The sequence below is a fragment of the Notechis scutatus genome, chromosome 4, assembly GCF_049901735.1.
Source record: "Notechis scutatus isolate UNSWTSFEM ecotype Mainland chromosome 4, rNotScu1.2, whole genome shotgun sequence".
In the NCBI taxonomy this organism is placed as follows: Eukaryota; Metazoa; Chordata; class Lepidosauria; order Squamata; family Elapidae; genus Notechis; species Notechis scutatus.
Window position 1 is genome coordinate 123,319,040 of NC_142012.1, and position 20,307 is coordinate 123,339,346.

At 37.5% G+C, this 20,307-nt stretch overlaps 1 protein-coding gene across 3 annotated transcripts in view; it reads right to left on the bottom strand.

Moving 5' to 3' along the window:
* ARMH3 (armadillo like helical domain containing 3) overlaps nt 1–20,307 on the bottom strand; it is a 131,964-nt gene that overhangs the window by 84,842 nt on the left and 26,815 nt on the right. For all 3 annotated transcript variants that reach the window (XM_087964674.1, XM_087964675.1, XM_087964676.1), the window contains exons 15-20: nt 19,984–20,085; nt 16,319–16,377; nt 15,062–15,127; nt 13,717–13,786; nt 11,215–11,275; nt 9,399–9,487 (exon numbers count right to left, since the gene is read on the bottom strand). In XM_087964674.1, the coding sequence (XP_087820800.1) occupies nt 9,399–9,487; nt 11,215–11,275; nt 13,717–13,786; nt 15,062–15,127; nt 16,319–16,377; nt 19,984–20,085 (447 nt within the window). The remainder of the gene's footprint in view (nt 1–9,398; nt 9,488–11,214; nt 11,276–13,716; nt 13,787–15,061; nt 15,128–16,318; nt 16,378–19,983; nt 20,086–20,307) is intronic.

A 20,307-nucleotide genomic window follows, 5' to 3' on the forward strand; every position in this document is an offset into this window, starting at 1 on the left:
TGAGCCACTATGCTTTTCTCATCAATATATCCAGTTCAATTTAAATGCTTAGGATTGTGAATAAGACCTTAATACCATACTGATTCAGGTCAAAATAGATATTTGCTCACATTGTGCTTAAACACATCAGATTTCAAAGCAAAACAGAAATTCCAAATAGGCCCTCCATATAGCAAAGATGCAGTTAAAACACGTTTCCAAGGTAACTAAGCTTCCATGGCAAACGTTGCCATCCAAGGCAATCACTACTTGGGACTAAGACAGCTGCCCTGAGTCTCTGTGAGCAGTTTATTGGGAACTTCTCCGAGTAGTAGGCATTAAGTATGTTTTATTCAATAGTTCAACTTTAAAAAAAATCATTGTCAAATCATTCAGCCAAAGAGTTGGAATGCTTCATATTCTCCAGTCAACAGAAACTTTTCTCCCTTCCATTCATATTTTTAACAATTTGCCTTCAGCAATTATCCAATAGATATAAATCACAGGCTGTTAACAATTTGTTCTAATCCAGTATTGGAGAAATGCCTTCACATGAAACTTCTGGATCACAAAGTAATGTCTAAGGGACATTCTTATTTGTGCTCAGTTTGGTTCACTCATTCATTTTCCTCCAGCAACAGTTTAGGCATTTCATCTCCTGAAGCAAATCTGATAAACAATTGACCCCCTCTGGGGATCCATGCATGATCCAATCCAAAGCCACTGTTGCCATTCATTCCAAGTGGTGATTATGGCCTTAGTTGAGCTATGTAATAGAGCTTCAGGGAAAATCCCAAGCTCTCCCTGAAATCCTACTTGGTCCATCAGGGACCTGGGCTAAACTGATCTGTTCAGAGAACACAAAGGAAAAGGATATACCTTCAAATTTTCATTAAAAAATAATCCCAATAAAGTTACGATCTGAAGACACCATTCTTGTGGATTTAGTGAAGAAGAGAGAGAAAATGTGATGACATTCGAAATTAGGAAATAGCTTTCAGATACAGTTTAATGTAATCTGGACCAATTGTCCCAATAGCTTTGGAAACACATTTCTATTTGTTCCCAGTGTCTCTGTCTCCTATTCGCTTCAAGGCTGAATTCATGGAAGAGACTTTGAGCATGAGAAAACTACTCTTTGTACCCTCCCTCCTTTGAAAGGTATAATTGCAAAAGGAAGCAGCAATTTTTGTTGCAGAAGAAAGCAAGGACCTTGCATCCCTTTGATGCAACATTCTTTCATAATAAGGATTATACAATAAGGGCAACAAAAATACTTTTCTGTCAAAAATATGTTTAAACTTGTTTAAGGTGATCTGGTCACTCTAAGTAGATAGGGCTCAGGGGAAGATTTACAGGGCTGCTGTGTGGACTATTCTGGCATCTGTCATTTCTTATACCTGTATCTTGTAAGCGATTGACAAATCAAATAAATACTAAATACGAAAATATAAAGTGACTCAGATTCATTTTGAGTGGTAGCCCAACTGTTCACATCATATGGAGGCACCTGTGGTGCAGTTTTCACAGATATCTGTGACTCTATTAGTCGTGATGAAATGGACTGAGTCCTTCATGCTGTGAGTTCATCTACCTTTGGTACAGATACATGTCTCTTTGGGATGGTTAAGGCTTCCCAGGAGTGACATGTAATTGGAGCCATGAAATATTTAATCCCTCCTTGTGGGAGGTGTGATGTCTACAGGAAGCAATCATCCACTCTTTTGAGGTCATTGCTTACCCAATGGAACTGGACACTTTTCATCTAGCTTCCAATCTTACAGTTATGGGAAAAATTGTTGAAAAGCTGGCTGGTTTACAATTTTAGAAAGTCCCAGAAGAAATAAATTATATGGACTCCTTTCTGTCAGGATTCAGACTTGCTTATAATACTGAGATGGCACTGGTGGACCTTGACAATAACTTCTGAGATGAGGCTGTACATCCATACTGGGCCTCCTTAATCTCTCAGAAGATTTACCATCAATTATATCATCTTTTGGGGACAGCTCAGGGGACTCGATGTGAAAGGTAAATTGTTCTAGTACTTTTCCTCCTAATCTCCCAGCAATGGCCTTCACAGGCAACCATACTGCAATCAAGGCTAAAAAACCATTGATTCTCATGACTTCCATGAATTCACCTAACCTTTTTTGAAGCCAGCTAAGCAAGAAGTCAGTACCACATCTCATGGTAAAGCAAAACAAATTTAGAAATGGTAATGGGCCCACACAGGAAGCAGTGGCATTTAGTTTAACTGAGTCTATTACATCTCTTACCCAATTTCCTTTTGCTGTGATAGGAGTAGAGGATAAAATATAAAACAGCTAGTTTTTCAGTTATTATCTATAGATTTTTATTTTTTTAAAAATTGAGATTGCTGCAAACCTTGGACTAATTTATAGATGGACACTTCCCCTGTTTAGCACAAAGGAACTTTTTCATTTACAAATATGTACTATCTCTCAGCACAACCATTAAGGAAAGCAATACTGAAGTCTTGTCTCTTTCAATAAAATGACCTAGGAAAACAGTATCTTTGTCAATTGCTATTGTTTCTAATTTTGCAACACTATCCTAAACTGAAATAAATCAATATCACATTTCTTTGTAGAATGAAGTTACTATTTTGTTACATTACACAGATAAATATCCAACACAAAAGAAAACATAAATATTATACATCTTCTGTATTCAAGACAGGTTATATACAGCAGAATGAAGAGGATATTTCCTACTTCTTTCTTCTAACCATCAGATTAAAATTTTGGTATAGTCAAAAGCAGATAAGATAGAAAGCTCTGCTGAAAGTGTTATGTGTAGAAATATGCTAAAAATTTAACTGCAGTGAACCCTGGGGATTATGCAAGACAACATTAGGATATTAGGGTACTGGATGCTGTGTCTCTTAATGCAACTTCCTCATAAAATTCTGAGGAAAGATTTTCTGCTTGCTTCTTGAAAGTCACACTCCAGAGTTCTTACTCATATAAATGCCCTACATCTTGAAGTATGAAAATACAAGGTGGCAAAAGCAGGAAGCTAGACTCTGGAAAGTTTTTACCTAATCTATGCCTCAAAACTTATATCATGTCAGCTGTTGCCTTAGGCCACACTCACCTATTAGGAAAAAAATGAAATCTTCCTAAATGTATTCTGCCCATGATTTATTAATGAACACTTCAGCTGAGAAGAGGCTTAGGGAAAGAACACCACAGTAATTGATTGTGCAGTTTAAAAAAAATTCAGAAAAAATACCCAAGCATAAGGCTATTCGCCATCTTATTCAAAAAGGCACAAAACACTGACTAATAAAGAAGTTATAAAAAGAGGTTCTGGCTGAATATTAAGAAAAACAGCAAGAGCAGATCACAAATCCCCAAGGGAAGATTCCTGCACTGAATACAAGAATTTGAAGGTCTAAATGGCTGTCTGTAATCCTATGATCCTATGAAAAAATAGACGTCAGTGAAAGGCCCGTAAAATATAATGGAAGAAAGGTTAGACCTGAAATGTGTCACTAAGATTAATCCTAAGGGAACAATAGGGAGTTGTTGGTTAACCAGGATACGAGAACTAACTACATTGAACCCCAAATTGCTACGTAAGTAAGTGTTCAAAAACACTGGCTGAGAGGGGATTATTTACAATTGGGCCAAGCATCAGCCACATCCTGGAGGGAGAAAATCAGTCTATCAGCTTCTTTCTTATCATTAAGAGCATCAAATCTTCTCAGGGAATAATTTACCACAGATCCAGAGAGATGGCAGGAAATTAGGACAGGATACAGTTTATACTGGCAGGCTGATTGTCAATTGATCAAGAAAGCAAAGACATTTTGCCAAAGGTGAGTTGAGAACTGTTTTTAAACAACACATCCAAACATATCTTATAAACTAAAGCTGAGACACACTTGGCTATATAGCTTTGGAGGCAGGAAAAAGGTACCTTTGTTATGGATTGCCGGATAAGTGTAAGAAAAGGATGTGCACGAATGTGAAACTTGACTGCTGCATGTAAAATGCAACTGAACCAGTAACTCCACTGATAATCTGGTACACTGGGGGCTTCCATGAAGGCAATAAAACTAACTGAAGCCCAAACTTAATTGTAGCTTTTATTACATGAAACATGCTAGATATCATGTTCTGGAATGCTTCAAATTACAGATAGTCTTCAACCTATAACTGGTTCAGTGGTGGGATTCAAAAAATTTTACTACCGGTTCTGTGGGCGTGGCTTGGTGGGAGTGGCAGGGGAAGGAGACTGTAAAATCTCCAGTCAGAGGTGGTATTTGCCGGTTCTCCGAACTCCTCAAAATTTCTGCTACCGGTTCTCCAGAACTGGTCAGAACCTGCTGAATACCACCTCTGAACTAGTTGCATAACTACGCACAATTATGATGGACTTCAACAATAACTTACAACCTGTCCTTGAAATTATAACTACAACATTACATGGTCATGTGATCACATTTGGGTGATTGGCAAATGGCTCGCAAGACTAGCTGCAGTATGCTGCAATCATGGGACTGCAATGACAATATTTTTAAAGTTGTTTTGATAAAAAAAATGCCAAAAACTAGTTGTTGATATACTGGATTTGCTTAATGACCACAGTGATTCACTTTATGACTGTCATGAAAATGGTCATGTAATCGAGTCCAGTCACGTTGTGCCTTGATTTACAAAGGCAACAACTTACAACCAGAATTCAGAACTCCTGGTCATAACCTGAGAACTACAGTAGCTGTATGCTGTCTATACCCTTTTTTGCTTTTTCTTGTTTCTATCAATCTCAGTCTCGCCAAGCACCCATCATGAAATCATAGAAGTATGTGTTCCTGACAGAGAAATATTAGAACAGATTGGAAATTCTGCGGATACAGAAGCCAGCACAAAATATCAGAGTCAATACTCAGGCTAGCCAAAACAGTTTCATTGATGACACATTGCTTATTTATTCCAATTTGTTATATGTTGCTTTCCTATTAAAATAAAATATCTAAAGTAATTAACAAAACAATGGACCAGTCCCACAATTATGTGAATAAACTTCTACCTGATAAACATTTCAAGGATCTGGGGTTTTTCTAATGGAGCAGATTGTAAAGCACTTCAATTGTTTTATATCTAACTAAGTGTCAGCTCTGGCAGATATTCCTGATTCCTCTTGTCTCCTGATCTTAGCCCTATTCTCTATTCTCATATCTTGGTACAAAGCAAGGCCTGTATAGAGCCTGATTTGAGCCATTCCAAATTACTGGGCCTTGTGTTTCAAGGCCTCAGCCAGTCACAATCTCCTACAAATATCTGTCTACCTTTATTTCTCCCTACAATTTTCTCTTTAAGTTGGTCTAAACATGGCCTTCTTCCTGTTCTTCCCTCTAGGGCAGGGGTCACCAACTTTTTGGACCTCAGGGATCACTAAATTCATAATTTTAAATCCCGCAGACCACTAATATGGTCTGCCTAATGACCAGCTGGGTGGGTATGGCTAAGTGATCATGTCACTGGGTGGGTGTGGCCTACTCAACGTCACTCACGACAAGGGGCAGCAATCTGGCCTCTACTCACCCCTCACCTCCCAGCCACTCCTCACATTCCTGCCTGGTCTCCTTAGGGCCCCAGTAGGAAGCAGTTGTTGGAGCTAAGCAGCCACCACGAGAAAGAGTTGCAAAGCAGCTGGCTCAATTCAAATTGTATCTGACCAAGAAGGGGGCTCAGCAGAAGACACCTCACTGAGGACTACGAGCATAGTCTTTCCAAGCAGAAGGAAGACCTGTGAGAGTGCAAGGCCTGGAGGCTCAGAGGGCTGAGATGGTCAGACAGTTCCAGGCCATGATGCAGTCCCACTGGAACAAGGCCCTCAAGCTCTTTGCCACCAGCGGCACTTCCCTCCAGCCTTCGCCCAAAGCCCCGGACCAGGAGGCTGAAGTAGACCCCAAGTCGGAATTTCTGCCTCCCTCTGACACACAGAAAAAGACCCCGAAGGGGGAGACTCTCTGCAGCAACACAAATCTTCATTGCATGGCCCAGGGGCCGTAGTTTGAAGACCCCTGATTTAGTGCAATATAAAAAATGCAAATAATTTTTCTCCTGGACCACCAGCGGTCCACGGACCACCAGTTGGTGACCGCTGCTCTAGGGTGATGGTCTCCAGGTTCTAGTCCTTCATGGACATACCCTATAGTTCCTGAACAAACCTGTAAGAGGGATTTAAACATCTTTCGTTATTAGATTAGTGGTTTGGGATGAATTCTGTTTGCTGTGGGTTGCAGGTTAAGATTAGCTTTAAATTATTATGGATGAATTTGTGCTCAGTCCTGTTCTGGGATATTATTTTAAATATATTGTTTGTTAGTTGTTTTAGTCTTATTAAAAGGAGTCTGAGCTAATTTCATTGTATTGCATTGATTTGTAATTATTGTATTTTTGTTTTGTTCAATATCTTGATAAATGTGCATTTATTATTATTCATATGTTAATCTAAAAAGTTATGGCTATCTTGGCAAAGTATGATGGATGAATTACCAGCAGTTATTCAACATAATCCACTAAAACGTATAACATTAAAGTTAAAATAATTGATATTTACATACTTTAAATAGAAATAAATCTGGTATATCAGCAGAAATACAATTTTTAAAAACCTGAATAAATAGAAAAAATCTACATACGTTAACAAGCATGCCCTAATAATCGGAGAACATATGAGATTCTACCACCAAAAAGACCCTCTTCTCAATAACTACCTTACTTATGTATCAGCACAAGTAAGATTAATAAAAACTTTGAAGCAGATCTGAGAAATTATGCAATGTTTTCAATGTTAGTTATTTTCTTATATATATATATATATATATATATATATATATATATATATATATATATATATATATAAATATTATATATATATAAGTTTTCACGTACATCATGTATGGTATTCAGCTTTGTTAGGGTATTTTCCCACGTCATTATAGTTGTGCTTTTAAAGTTGTAGCAACGTTTCGGCAGAATCTCATCTGCCATCATCATACAGAAGCCTGATGATGCAATACAGAAGCCTGATGATGGCAGATTAGATTCTGCTGAAACGTTGCTACAACTTTAAAAGCACAACTATAATGACGTGGGAAAATACCCGAACAAAGCTGAATACCATACACACACACACACACACACACACACACACACACACACACACTTTGAATAATAGCATATACAATAAAATGCAAAATAAAAAAAACACTACATAAACCTTTAAATGCAATTAAAACACAATTAAAAACCAGCTAAAAGTCTGGAAAAATAAAATTGTTTTCCACCTGTAATTAAAATGATGCTAGGATGGATGCCAGTCAAGCCTCTCTAGGAGGGAATTCCATAAATGGCATATACAACAGAAAGAGCTCTGCCCCCTCCCACTTGTAGAGATTCACCTCAACTCACTTGGTGAGGGAACTTGATAGAGGGTCTCATGAGATGTTTTTAGGATCCAGATAGTACAATACTATCTGTATGCAAAGCTTAATGCAACCATCCAAACAACAAAATTCATTCATCTCTGATCTAGATTCTCAATGACTCAGTGTTAGGTCACTGTTCAATGAGCGTAACTAAGATGCCAGAATTTTACTGAGTCATCACTCCAACACAAATGCTATGAAGTGTTTTGAACCTTGGAAATTAAGTAATTATGAAGAAAGCCAGCACAATCCATACTTTCTGATCAATGATATGACATGCTATCAGCATTTTAGAGAGAAATGGAATAATCAGTACTTAAATCCAGTATTCTACAGAAAACTACTATGAATTTCAACAATGAGAAACAAAAGGAAAATCCACATCCAGTTCTCTAGATATAATTTTTGTCCTATGGCTACTAAATCCTATTATTTCATTATTCTATATTCCCTACACATTAGTTGTGTAAAATAAAGTTGTGTAAATGTTGTGTAAACATTCCCTTATCTTTAACTTAGAATTAGATTCTGCAAAAACTGCTTTAGGTAGCATTAAATATAAAACCTCCACATTTTATATTTACCTTATATCTTACACATCATATACTTTTTATTTTTAATATTTAGAAATGTGAACTAAGTGATGCAACATTATCTTATCAGTTATATCATTATCCTAAGACAACTAACAGAGGGCAGCAGGGATTAGGAGGCAACAATTATAGAGTTCCCAGAAAATTCAGTTCAAACATCAATTCTATCAACTACGCACAGAATACATTTAGAAACCTGCTAAAGGAAATATTCACAAAAGGAAATATTAATTAACTTATGTAGAATCAGAAAATAGCAGCAGTTTCATTTATTTGTACAGAGGTCCCATAAGGGAGACTGATAGCCACTATCTACAACGTTAAGAACAACGCTTTCCAACAGCACTACCAGGAAGAAATTCACTGAAAACTTAAATTACAAGTATAACATACAGTTCCTTAAACATAGGCAGAATGTTTAGGCTTTAAAGAAAATCTTAAGTCCTGGAAGACTTTTGTAAAGACAGAACAGTTAGTTGTACTCAAAAATTTGTACCATAGCAAGGAACAATGACACAAAATAAGGGACTAGATAAATATACTGGTGCAATCTAATTCATTTCCAAAATACATGCTAATCTCTGAGAATTAAGTTTTAATATCCCCTGTCTTACTGGCAAAACATCAATTCGGAGCATAGTGTTTGACAGAATTGCTACGCAAAAGCCTTCTTGCATCCCTTTGTAGTTTTCCATATCTGAATATGCTGCCAACAATAAGAAAACAGGAAATATGTCATATTAAAATGTCAGAATACAAAATCAGAAAAAGGCTGATTGCACCTTTTCCAACTAATCAATTTTAAGAAACAGCATAAACTTTCATGAACTACAAATTACTTCATCCAATACCTGCAATTCATAAAATCTTATGCGTTTTCATAAAATTGATGGGTTAGAAAATGTGCTACCAGGCTCCTTCTGATTTTTTGCCACCATAGATTAACATGGCTCTCCACCTATCATGTCAGAACACAGATTTAGTATGCTGAAAACACACACAGAAAAAGAACCTAATAGAACTACCACCAAAATGGCAGCTCTGTGTTGAGGTGAACAACTACAGCATCTTGATTCTAAAATATGAAACTTATCACAGTGGATCCCATAAAAAGGTTTCTCTACAAGGAAAACAGTCTCAGCACCAACAAAAAACAAAGCTAGAATTTAAAAATATTAATTTATTTTCCTTGAGTCTCCAAATTGCATTTTCAGGTGAAATCACCTACAGTCAAGTACTGGAATGTAGTATACATTAGCATTGCAATTAAGTTATTTAATGCTTATTTTAAAGAGTTATGAGCACTGACCCTATGAAGGAAGACGTCAGGCCTTATGAGGATAAAACTAAAAACGTACCTGACCAGAGTTCCCTCCAAGTGTAATGAAGTCTCACTCTGCACTTCTTCTGGTAGCAAAGCAGTTTATGTACTATTTGAATACAGCATCTGGGGCAAAAAGAAAGGAACCCCCAACGTAATTAGCAGTGAAGAATTGGGAGTAATGTATACTTTCAATAAGTAGCTCTATAAATGATGTATCATATAGAACTGTAGCTAATGAAATCAAGGCTGAAATATCCGAACTACTTGTAAAATAGTACCTCAAACTATCAGTATGGAACATTCAGGATACCAATATACCACTGATACATGTGGAGTTATTAAATTTAGTTGGTATTTAGTTGGAAATCTGAAAATGGTTGAAATGTGTACTTGACTAATATTCCACACAAATAATTTAGGTTCCAAGAAAAAGGAAAATGAAACATGTTCGACAGCTTTTTTTAAAAAAAATTGGAAATCAAATCAATCAAACCAAGAATAGTGCTTCCAACTAGACTGGATATAATATTGAGGTCATACTAAATGCAAAATATGATTTTTATTATTTTGGCTGCATGTATTGCATGAACCCAAGCATTAATATTTGCAAATCATGATTTATGGCTAAATATGTTCCCTGAACTTAATCAAAAATTGTTTGTTCAATAGATCATAATTAACAAACTGCGGCTTAGCACATTATACTAACCAGATCATTTAGATTAATAAAATGCCCATTTATAGAAATTTAAAAGCTACAAAACTCTTAACACATCACAATATCATATACTCAGAGTTAGTAGAAGCTCACCTTGGTTCACACATAATGATAAACTGTAGCATGGCTTGTTTATTTAGGCTTAGTGTGATATAAGTTTCACTCATTATGGCTTAAAATTACGTTACATGAAAATTATTGAATATCTGTAGGGAATCTCCAAGATGCAACATATGCAAAGATTCTAAGAATATTTTTGAACTAGAGGATTTTGAAGGATAGAATGGAAAAAAGTTCCAAAAGCAAAAATAAGAAGAGTTTTAACTAGCTGCAGTACAGGAAATGTTTAGAAGCTATTATTTCTGCCAAGGGTGATATTAAAAAATACTGAATGAAAGGCTGTCATAACTTCTGCACCTGCCATATTCACTTTTCCTTATTTTGAATAATCTACACAAAAATAGTAAGTATGCATTCCATTTTCAGAAAGGTGTCATGTTTAATTTTGTACCAAGGAGAGGATATATCAGCTTCTGTTCACTTAAGGATGCACTGAAACATAAAATTTGACCACAGGGGCCTAACTTTTTAGTTGCAAGTGTATGTAATCCACTATGATGTTTCCTTTGGAGATAACAACTACCATATTATGTTAAATAATTTAGGGAATAAAAATAGAGATTCAAATCATTTTTCTTAATTTTTTGATGGATTGACCAGAAACATCATCCTAAAATTAGCTACCGTGTTTCTCATATAATAAGGCCGAGTCTTATTTTTTTTTGAGCCCTGAAAAAATGGCTAGGCCGTCTTTTCGGGGGTGACTTAATTCCCCCCCCCTTGCATCTTCGGGCAGGTGGGCGGTGACGGCTTGGATGTTGACCTCGGCGTTGGTGGGGCACTTTGTATCAGAGTCAAAGCAGGCAGCATCATATCCGGGTGTGCAACAAAAGTACTTCCTAACAGCAAGCCCCCCCGCCATTTCCCCCCATTTCACATGTTTTAATATAGGCCTTAATTTGGGGGAGGGGCTTAATTTCATTTCATGCCTATAAAACATGCTGGGACTTCCTATTGGGGGAGGCTGTATTGTTGGAGAAACAGGGTAGAATTTCATGTAGTTGTTACTTACACATAGAGATCCATGGGAAATTCTTTCATCATGTGTGTTATTATGAATTCCACCATCAGATCTGCAAAACAAATGATACAAACATTTAGCGATATTTATAATTAGTTGCCAATCTAATTGAAAATTCTAAATTATATCATTCTTGGTTAGTGTTATCCACTTTTAACAAAGGCCTAGACATAACATTATTATGTACAATGATTTGAAGCTACACTGCTCAAAAAAATAAAGGGAACACTTAAACAACACAATGTAACTCCAAGTCAATCACACTTCTGTGAAATCAAACTGTCCACTTAGGTAGAAACACTGATTGACAATCAATTTTACATGCTGTTGTGCAAATGAAATAGACAACAGGTGGAAAGCATAGGCAGTTAGCAAGACATCCCCAATAAAGGAGTGGTTCTGCAGGTGGTGACCACAGACCACTTCTCAGTTCCTATGCTTTTTGGCTGATGGTTTGGTCACGTTTGAATGCTGGCGGTGCTTTCACTCTAGTGGTAGCATGAGACGGAGTCTACAACCCACACAAGTGGCTCAGGTAATGCAGCTCATCCAGGATGGCACATCAATGCGAGCTGTGGCAAGGTTTGCTGTGTCTGTCAGCGTAGTGTCCAGAGCATGGAGGCACTACCAGGAGACAGGCCAGTACATCAGGAGACGTGGAGGAGGCCGTAGGAGGGCAACAACCCAGCATCAGGACCGCTACCTCCGCCTTTGTGCAAGGAGGGACCGGAGCCCTGCCAGAGCCCTGCAAAATGACCTCCAGGGAGCCACAAATGTGCATGTGGCTGCTCAAACGGTCAGAAACAGACTCCATGAGGATGGTATGAGGGCCCGATGTCCACAGGTGGGGGTTGTGCTGACAGCCCAACACCGTGCAGGACGTTTGGCATTTGCCAGAGAACACCAAGTTTGGCAAATTCGCCACTGTGCTCTTCACAGATGAAAGCAGGTTCACATTGAGCACATGTGACAGACGTGACAGGGTCTGGAGACGCCATGGAGAACGTTCTGCTGCCTGCAACATCCTCCAGCATGACCGGTTTGGCAGTGGGTCAGTAATGGTGTGGGGTGGCATTTCTTTAGAGGGCCGCACAGCCCTCCACGTGCTCGCCAGAGGCAACCTGACTGCCATTAGGTACCGAGATGAGATCCTCAGACCCCTTGTGAGACCATATGCTGGTGCGGTTGGCCCTGGGTTCCTCCTAATGCACGACAATGCTAGACCTCATGTGGCTGGAGTGTGTCAGCAGTTCTTGCAAGACTAAGGCATTGATGCTACCGTTCCCCAGATCTGAATCCAATTGAGCACATCTGGGACATCATGTCTCGCTCCATCCACCAACACCACATTGCACCACAGACTGTCCAGGAATTGGGGGATGCTTTAGTCCAGGGTGGGAGGAGATCCCTCAGGAGACCATCTGCCACCTCATCAGGAGCATGCCCAGGCATTGTAGGGAGGTCATACAGGCATGTGGAGGCCACACACACTACTGAGCCTCATTTTGACTTGTTTTAAGGACATTACATCAAAGTTGGATCAGCCTGTAGTGTTTTTTTTCCACTTTAATTTTGAGTGTAACTCCAAATCCAGACCTCCATGGGTTGCTAAATTTGATTTCCATTGATAACTTTTGTGTGATTTTGTTGTCAGCACATTCAACTATGTAATAAACAAAGTATTTAATAAGAATATTTCATTCATTCAGATCTAAGATTTTTGTATTTCCTTTATTTTTTAAGCAGTGTATATTGTTGGGAAGGGAGAAATCCTACAGCTTTTGCAGTAAGGAACTAAGGGACAGGAAATGTAATTTGAAGAGAGGAAATCTTCCACAACATCACCTATACTCAGAAACATTTTACTCCAATATACAAACACAATATATTTATTCAAAGTTGACAAAAAAAACCCAAACAGCTTTGCTAGCTTTCCTCTATCAGTATTTTTAAAAAATGTAAAATAGAGGAGGTCCTAAACAATCTTTGCATTCAGTTCTCCATAAAAGCTTCTATACTATATTGCATTTATATACAGCACTAGCCCCAGAGGTGGTATTCAGCAGGTTCTGGTAGTGGACATTTTGAGTAGTTCAGAGAACCAGCAAATACCATGTCTGACTGCAGATTTTACACTATCCTTCCCTTGCCACACCCACCAAGTCCACCCAGAACCGGTAGTAAAAAAATTTGAATCCCATCACTGACTAGCCCCATATAAAAGAATTTAACCAGTTATTCCATTAGGATCTAAAAGTCTTTTAAAATAAATATATTTCCTCACCTTTCAATTAGTTTGAAATGGATTTGTCTAGAAAAGCTTTTACTTCCTGTCAAAAAAAGGAAGTAGTAGGTGGGAAACCCAGGACTGCATTATATTGGTAAATGAAACGCATTTCAGAATTGGCTTATAAATATTTTCCCTCCTGCACCAACCCTTTATTCCCCCATCTGTTGAAGAAGCTGTTGACAAAATCTGGCAGTTAGACTTACCCAGCACTGCACAAACTAGAGGTCGACAGGGAAGATTCTTATCAGCGGCTTTCTTCCTGTGTCTCATAGGCTTCAAACACATGAAGATGAATTAGTCAGAAGGTATTAAGCAGTGATTACCAAAACTATTATTTTCCATATAAACCAAACTGCTCAGAAAAGGACGGTTTCATCCTCTCGTATAGGTATCCATAGCTGGTCACAACAGGGGAAAAATCATGATGTTCACATGATGACAACATCATCATGCAAATCCAGTCTATCTGCTAGCGTCCTGATGTCAGATGCAAGTATGTAATTTTGGGGATTTCTGTGATAATATCACGCTGCATATTACTTCACTTCCTCTCTCCCTGCAGATACTGATATTCTTTTCTATTCCACAGCAGTTACTTTGTTCATTAAGCTTTAAAGCAAAAGGACAGCTTAGGCAACTGCAACACCAACCAGAGTAGAGAGAAAATACTGAGATAGTTGGACAGATTTTCATGTAATCATTATATCTTTATCTATCAGCAGGAAAAATAGAAGAAGCAACTATTCACAGAAGATACATACAGGCTGCCTTTGCCCAATACACTTTGATTACTTGACTCAGGGAGGCTTTAACCTAACCCAGTCACTGCTTGAGTTAGAATACATTAGATTTAGTTCAAAACTAAGTACAGGGTTGTTTGTGGCTAAACTCACTTTCTTTGTCTACTGCTGAAACAAAATTAAATCCTACAGTTGCTCTAAAAATGAGTGCTTTAGGAACTTCCACTCTTTGTCCATTCAATTTTTAATTTTTTTCTTCCTGCAGTCACATAGTATAAGACGAAACAGGGAAAGAAATTAATGGGGTTATGTGTGTGTGTGTGTGTGTGTGTGTATCCTTAATATCTCCCTAGATCTAGTTGTCTCTCGCTGCCTCAATACAAATTGCTCTCCACTCTCTACAAGCTCACCCAATCTAGAAATCTTGATGAGGTTGCTTGACCATGACTATGAGCCAGTCTTGCATTCGGCAATGAATACGGGTGAGAAGATTAAGAAAAATAAGACCAGAACACACCTAGTATACCTAACACTCACCAGAAACTTTCAGATGTTTACCAGCAACACCAAGCAAATGCTTAATACCGAAGCATCTGTTTTATTTATCCAATTTATGTGGCTAAACATCAACAAGTGACTCTGTGTGGCAAACAGAATTAATTTTTTTTTAAAAAAACTAACAAAGGTTAAAATACAAAGCAGCTGAAAAAATCAAATCCAAATCAGTAATACAACCAAGAATTGAAAGAGAAAAAAAACAACCAAGGATGACTTTGACCTAACAGAGTTCCTGATCAAGACAACTTACCATTCTGTGGAGGTTTACACGAAAATTCATATTGTCATCATGCAGAAAAGCATTAGCGTACTGGTCCTATGGAAAAAGAAAAATAACCAAAATAAGCAAGATCACACATTTTAACATCAAAGTAGTATTGAAAGACAACATTTATGAATGAAACAATAAAAACTGTTACTCCTGGCAGATGATTCAAATGTATTTCTTATCTAGTTGACAACTGTAATTTTGATTATTCAAGTTGGTTAATAACCACACAGGTCTCCTTCAGAAGGTCTGTCCCAACCTGATCCTTCAGGCTTTCCTGCAATACATCCTCTCCACTGCAACTGGATGTGCTCACCTTGCTGCTGGTTATCCTCTTCTTCTCTTTCCTTCCATCTTTCCCAGTATTATAGTCTTCTCAAGAGAACTAGATGTTTGCATAATATGTTAAAGTATAAATTGAGCCTGGTCATCTGTAGCTGAAGTGAAAACTCTGAATTGATTTTTCTCTGAATTATGTTTGTTTTCTTAATAATCCGTGGAATTCCCAGGAGTCCTCTTCAATACCAAAGTTCAAAAATGTCAATACTTTATTCTACTTTTTCAAATTACAAATTTTGCTTTCATAAATGGGGGAAACTGTTGCCTTCATAATTTTGATATTTGTAGGAATAGACATGTCCACATCCAGTATTTCAGTGTATCTTCATTGTCAGTTCTAAGGCAGGTTGCAGTACTTGTCATTAATTTGGTCTTCTTTAATATATAATCTTCATCACATTTTTACTGTACTTGCCTTTTATTACTACTATTTCCAAATTATTTGCATCTTGTGCTACTACATTCATGTCATCAGAATAATGCCGGTTATCAAGATTTCTTTCTCCAATTTTAAAACCACAACCTTCTTCCAGTATTTTATGAAAGAGTATTTGGATACGAACAAAATTCTCTTTCTCTCATAAAAATGGGAAAAGGAAAGCACTGTTACACTTCAAAAGTTTCCTTTCCCAAGCCTCCTTGGTGAAAAAGAGGACCTCTTTTTATATGTGAAAAATAAACAATGGTATCCAATATTACGGTCTTGATTTTTTTACTACTAATAAAAGTTGTAGCTAGATTGGAAAGATGTTTTCGGTTAGCCAAATCTCACCAAGTGATTACTTCTCAAAACTGCAGTGATTATTCAGAGATGGAGGAAGGTAAAGGAATGCATAGATCCTAAGGGATTGGTTTTTACATGTGCTACTAAGATGGAGGATATGGACAGGAAAAACTTACCTCTGCTATGCAGGTTAAGATAATCAGACAGAGCTTTCCACTATGGAGTCGGTGTTCATCTGCAAATGAATACGAGGACACATATAAGCCATCATTCCTTAATATATGAAAAGGTCAATATGCGAATCATAAATCACAGAAATCCATAACTACAATAGAGCAAAAGATGTTACAACATAGTACTTCAAAGCTATTACCTAGGATCCCACAATAATAACAAGAATTTTGTTATTTTTGTTTTTAACCCTGGAACTATCGTCTTCGGCACTAGTATTTTACATTGTTAAAAAAGTGGTGATTCTCTTGACTATCAAACAGCATTGCTGTTGGCCCCATACTAGTAGCAGGTTCTATGTGACCCAGAAAAATGAATCCTGATTTAATAAACCGGGAATTGCATGACTTTCATACACTTTCACACTACTCTTTTGCTCTAGTCTTCCTGCTGAGAAATCTACATTAATCATAATTTCCTTAGACAATCTTAATTTGTTGCAACATCTGGATCATTTTCTACCAGTACATGTGACTGTAAAACTATATAGAGGTACTTTTAAATATCAGTAACACACCTGACCTCCACTTATGACAATTGAAAAACAAGCTAAAATGCTCTTTTTCCAGGAACAGCAGCTCTAGAGACCCATAATACTTTAGAGTCTTGTTATCTTTTCACTGCAAAATCCAGAGATTTACTGCTCAGATGTCACAGTTAAGTCTCATCCTTGAGCATTACACTGCATATATTATTCCTTCATGCCAAGCATTAACTTTAGATTCCTGCAGTTACATACTAGATATGTTTATTTACCAGCATTTTCTTAGCTATATAACTGCTTTAAGCAGTGCAATGCTTTGTGGTTTAGCACTGAAACAACTTTCCAAGTCTTAAATGCATTATACAATAGCACCCTTAGCACAAGTCCCCTAAGAACTATGCCGATTTTGACTTTTGTTATGGATGAGAAAAAAACACACAGAGAAGACTATTCTTTGTTGTTATATATTTGACTAGAATTTCCTTTTTCTCATTGTCAAACAAAGTTGAGACGATTAACAAATAAAAAACATCAACATGATAATAGTAATTAGGGGATTCATTATAAAGTACTGCCATACTAAATATTTCAAGAATTGAACTAAGCATCAATATCGAAAATGTCAACCATTGTGGCAAATAATCAGTCACTCCCACTGTAGCAAACAGCATTCAATACTGAACTATTATCATACTCCTAATTAATAGAAAAAAGCACAAACAGAATTTATAACTATTCTGTATTTAAAAAGGGAGCAAATGAAAACTTTCATATTGAAAATGAAATTTAAATCAACCCATGACTTACAGAAATTACTGTTATAACACACCAATATAGAGAAAAATGTTTAATGTCTACATACATAGTTATTCAATCTGCAATGCAAATGTAAAAGGAACTGCATAATGCTACCTTAGTAAGTATGGGGGCTCATCACATCTACTTCTATCATTTAATTCAGTGGCATAGCCTGGACATTACAAATCAAGATTGGTTTAACCAAAGTGGGGTAAATCAGAATGTCCAAAAACACTACAAGTAGTAATTCATAGTTAACTTTCTAGAAATAAACCAGTTTGAATCTATGATTTCAGATGGTTTATAATTCCCATTTTAATGATACAGTAACATATATCCCAAAATCCTGCTGTGGTTTTATAATTAAATCAACAATGGATGATGCTGTAAAGCAAAAACAACCAAAATGAAAACAATTAAAGCACGACTGTCAAACTCCCGGCCCATAGGCCGGATGTGTCCCTCACTGACCACACCCAATTTAACGAAGGGGAGGGAGTCCCGAAATGTCATGTGATGATGCCGTGATGCCGTGAATTTGACCCCTTAATTAAAGAAACATACTTCAAGCTTATCCACCCGCATTTGCTTTCTCCTTCCATCTCATCCTCTTGACAATATTTTTCCATGGACACTAATGTCCATTTCAACTCAAAGTGCAAGCGAGGATCTGACCTCATATGCAAAAAAGTAAGCATAATAGTTTGATAGCAATTTCATAGAAAAGCAAATGTGATTTTCTAAAAGAAAATCCTCAAGAAGAACATATATTACTTGTTTAGCAACTATCACTGTGATTGTTCACAAATCCAACATAACTGAACAGTAGTAAAAATTATTGTTGACCAATGTGCATACTTAACAACCAAACTTTTGCATCTGAGCAATGCCACTATTGCTGCATGAGAGAACTTTGTCTAATTGAGATAGTAGCAACCAGAAGTCTCTCTCCCTCAGTCACATGGTTTATTTAGTGACCATTTTGCGTAACAACAAAGTTGCTGGCAAAGATTGTAGTCACTAAACGAGGAATGACTGAATTCTACATAAAAATTCACCATTTATCTTTCTATAAAAATGTAGATTCAATAAGGAAACAGACACGAATCCCACTAAAAATGCTGACACAAAATCCACAGAAAATGTCTGGGGGGACGGGGGACGGGAGATGGGGCACTTGAACAGATATCCCCTGAAGACATAAACGGCAAAAGAAATTTCATTATTCTATGCATATACAGGCATAGACAAACACATATATTACTACACAGTGTGTGTGTATAATACACATGCAGACGCATAGATATTGCAGTATTGGGTTGAAGAGGTGAAGTAAAAACCCAAGAATTGAGCACTTTACTTATCTGAAGTTCTACCTGCCTTATTCAACAATCAAAATAATGTATGAATACAGCCAACATAACATAAAACTGCAAGTTTGCCTTGGCATGTTTGTGCACAGGCCATTATGGCTTAGCCAATTGAAATGAATAGTTAGCCATCCTCCAATATGCTGCTCTTTATTGAAAGCCAAAAATTCTAAATTCAAGCCAAACCTTATCACCTTGATACAGCTTTCTTGTACCAACTCACAACAAGCCGCTTTCCTAGCTATGAAGCAGAGGTGGTATTCAGCCGGTTCTGACAGGTTCTGGAGAACCGGTAGCAGGAAATTTTGAGTAGTTCGGAGAACCAGCAAATACCACCTCTGACTGGCCCTGCCCCCATCTATTCTCTGCCTCCCGAGTCCCAGATGATTGGCTGGGTCTCCTTTTGTTGCCCTGCACAGGAGAACGGAGCTGGAAAGCAGTTAGTGGGGTGGGGAGAGAATGGGATTTTGCAATAACCTTCCCCCAGGAGTGGGGTAGAAATGGGGATTTTACAGTATCCTTCCCCTGCCATGCCCACCAAGCCACACCACACGCACCAAGCCATGCCCACAGAACCAGTAGTAAAAAAAAATTGAATGCCACCACTGTTATGAAGCATCACCTGTGTCTTATGCAGTATTCCCTTTGGGATATTCTCAGAAATGCGGTTATATACCTCTCTATCCTTTGCTTTCTTAAGATATAATTGTCAACAGTTTTATTTCCTTGGAAGAGCATGACAAATCTCTTTTACATATTTTGTTCTATATTTGGGGTTTCTCTCCTTCAGCATCAAAGCTCCTTGAACTCTTATAACTGTCATCTGGTAATAAGAAATCAATTCATACTGTCAGTCTGAAGAAATTTATTATCCATGACGAATAAGCTAGATTGTTTTAGGCAGTCAAATTAGTAACAAGCTCCCCCCAACCTGCAAATTGATTTCAGAAATGCCTACCTTTGGTATCCTGCATGACAATAGAACTGTACTTTAAGAAGGTTATCAGCAGGTTGCTTGTCTGCACGTCAGCATCCAAGGGCAGTTCTACAGTGCTTATGACTGGGAAAAATCAGAGAAGATTTGCTCATCAGTTGAACTGAACCATCCTGAAACCCTTCCAAGTGGAGGTAAAGCAACATGTTTCTATTATTAAATATTACAAATCTTAGTCTCTGCTTTAACAATTGTTTATGACATCAGGCAGAATCATTGTAGATTATCAATTCAGAGATAAGAAAAATCAAGCAACCTTGCCATTGAAACCCACAAACAATGAAGTGG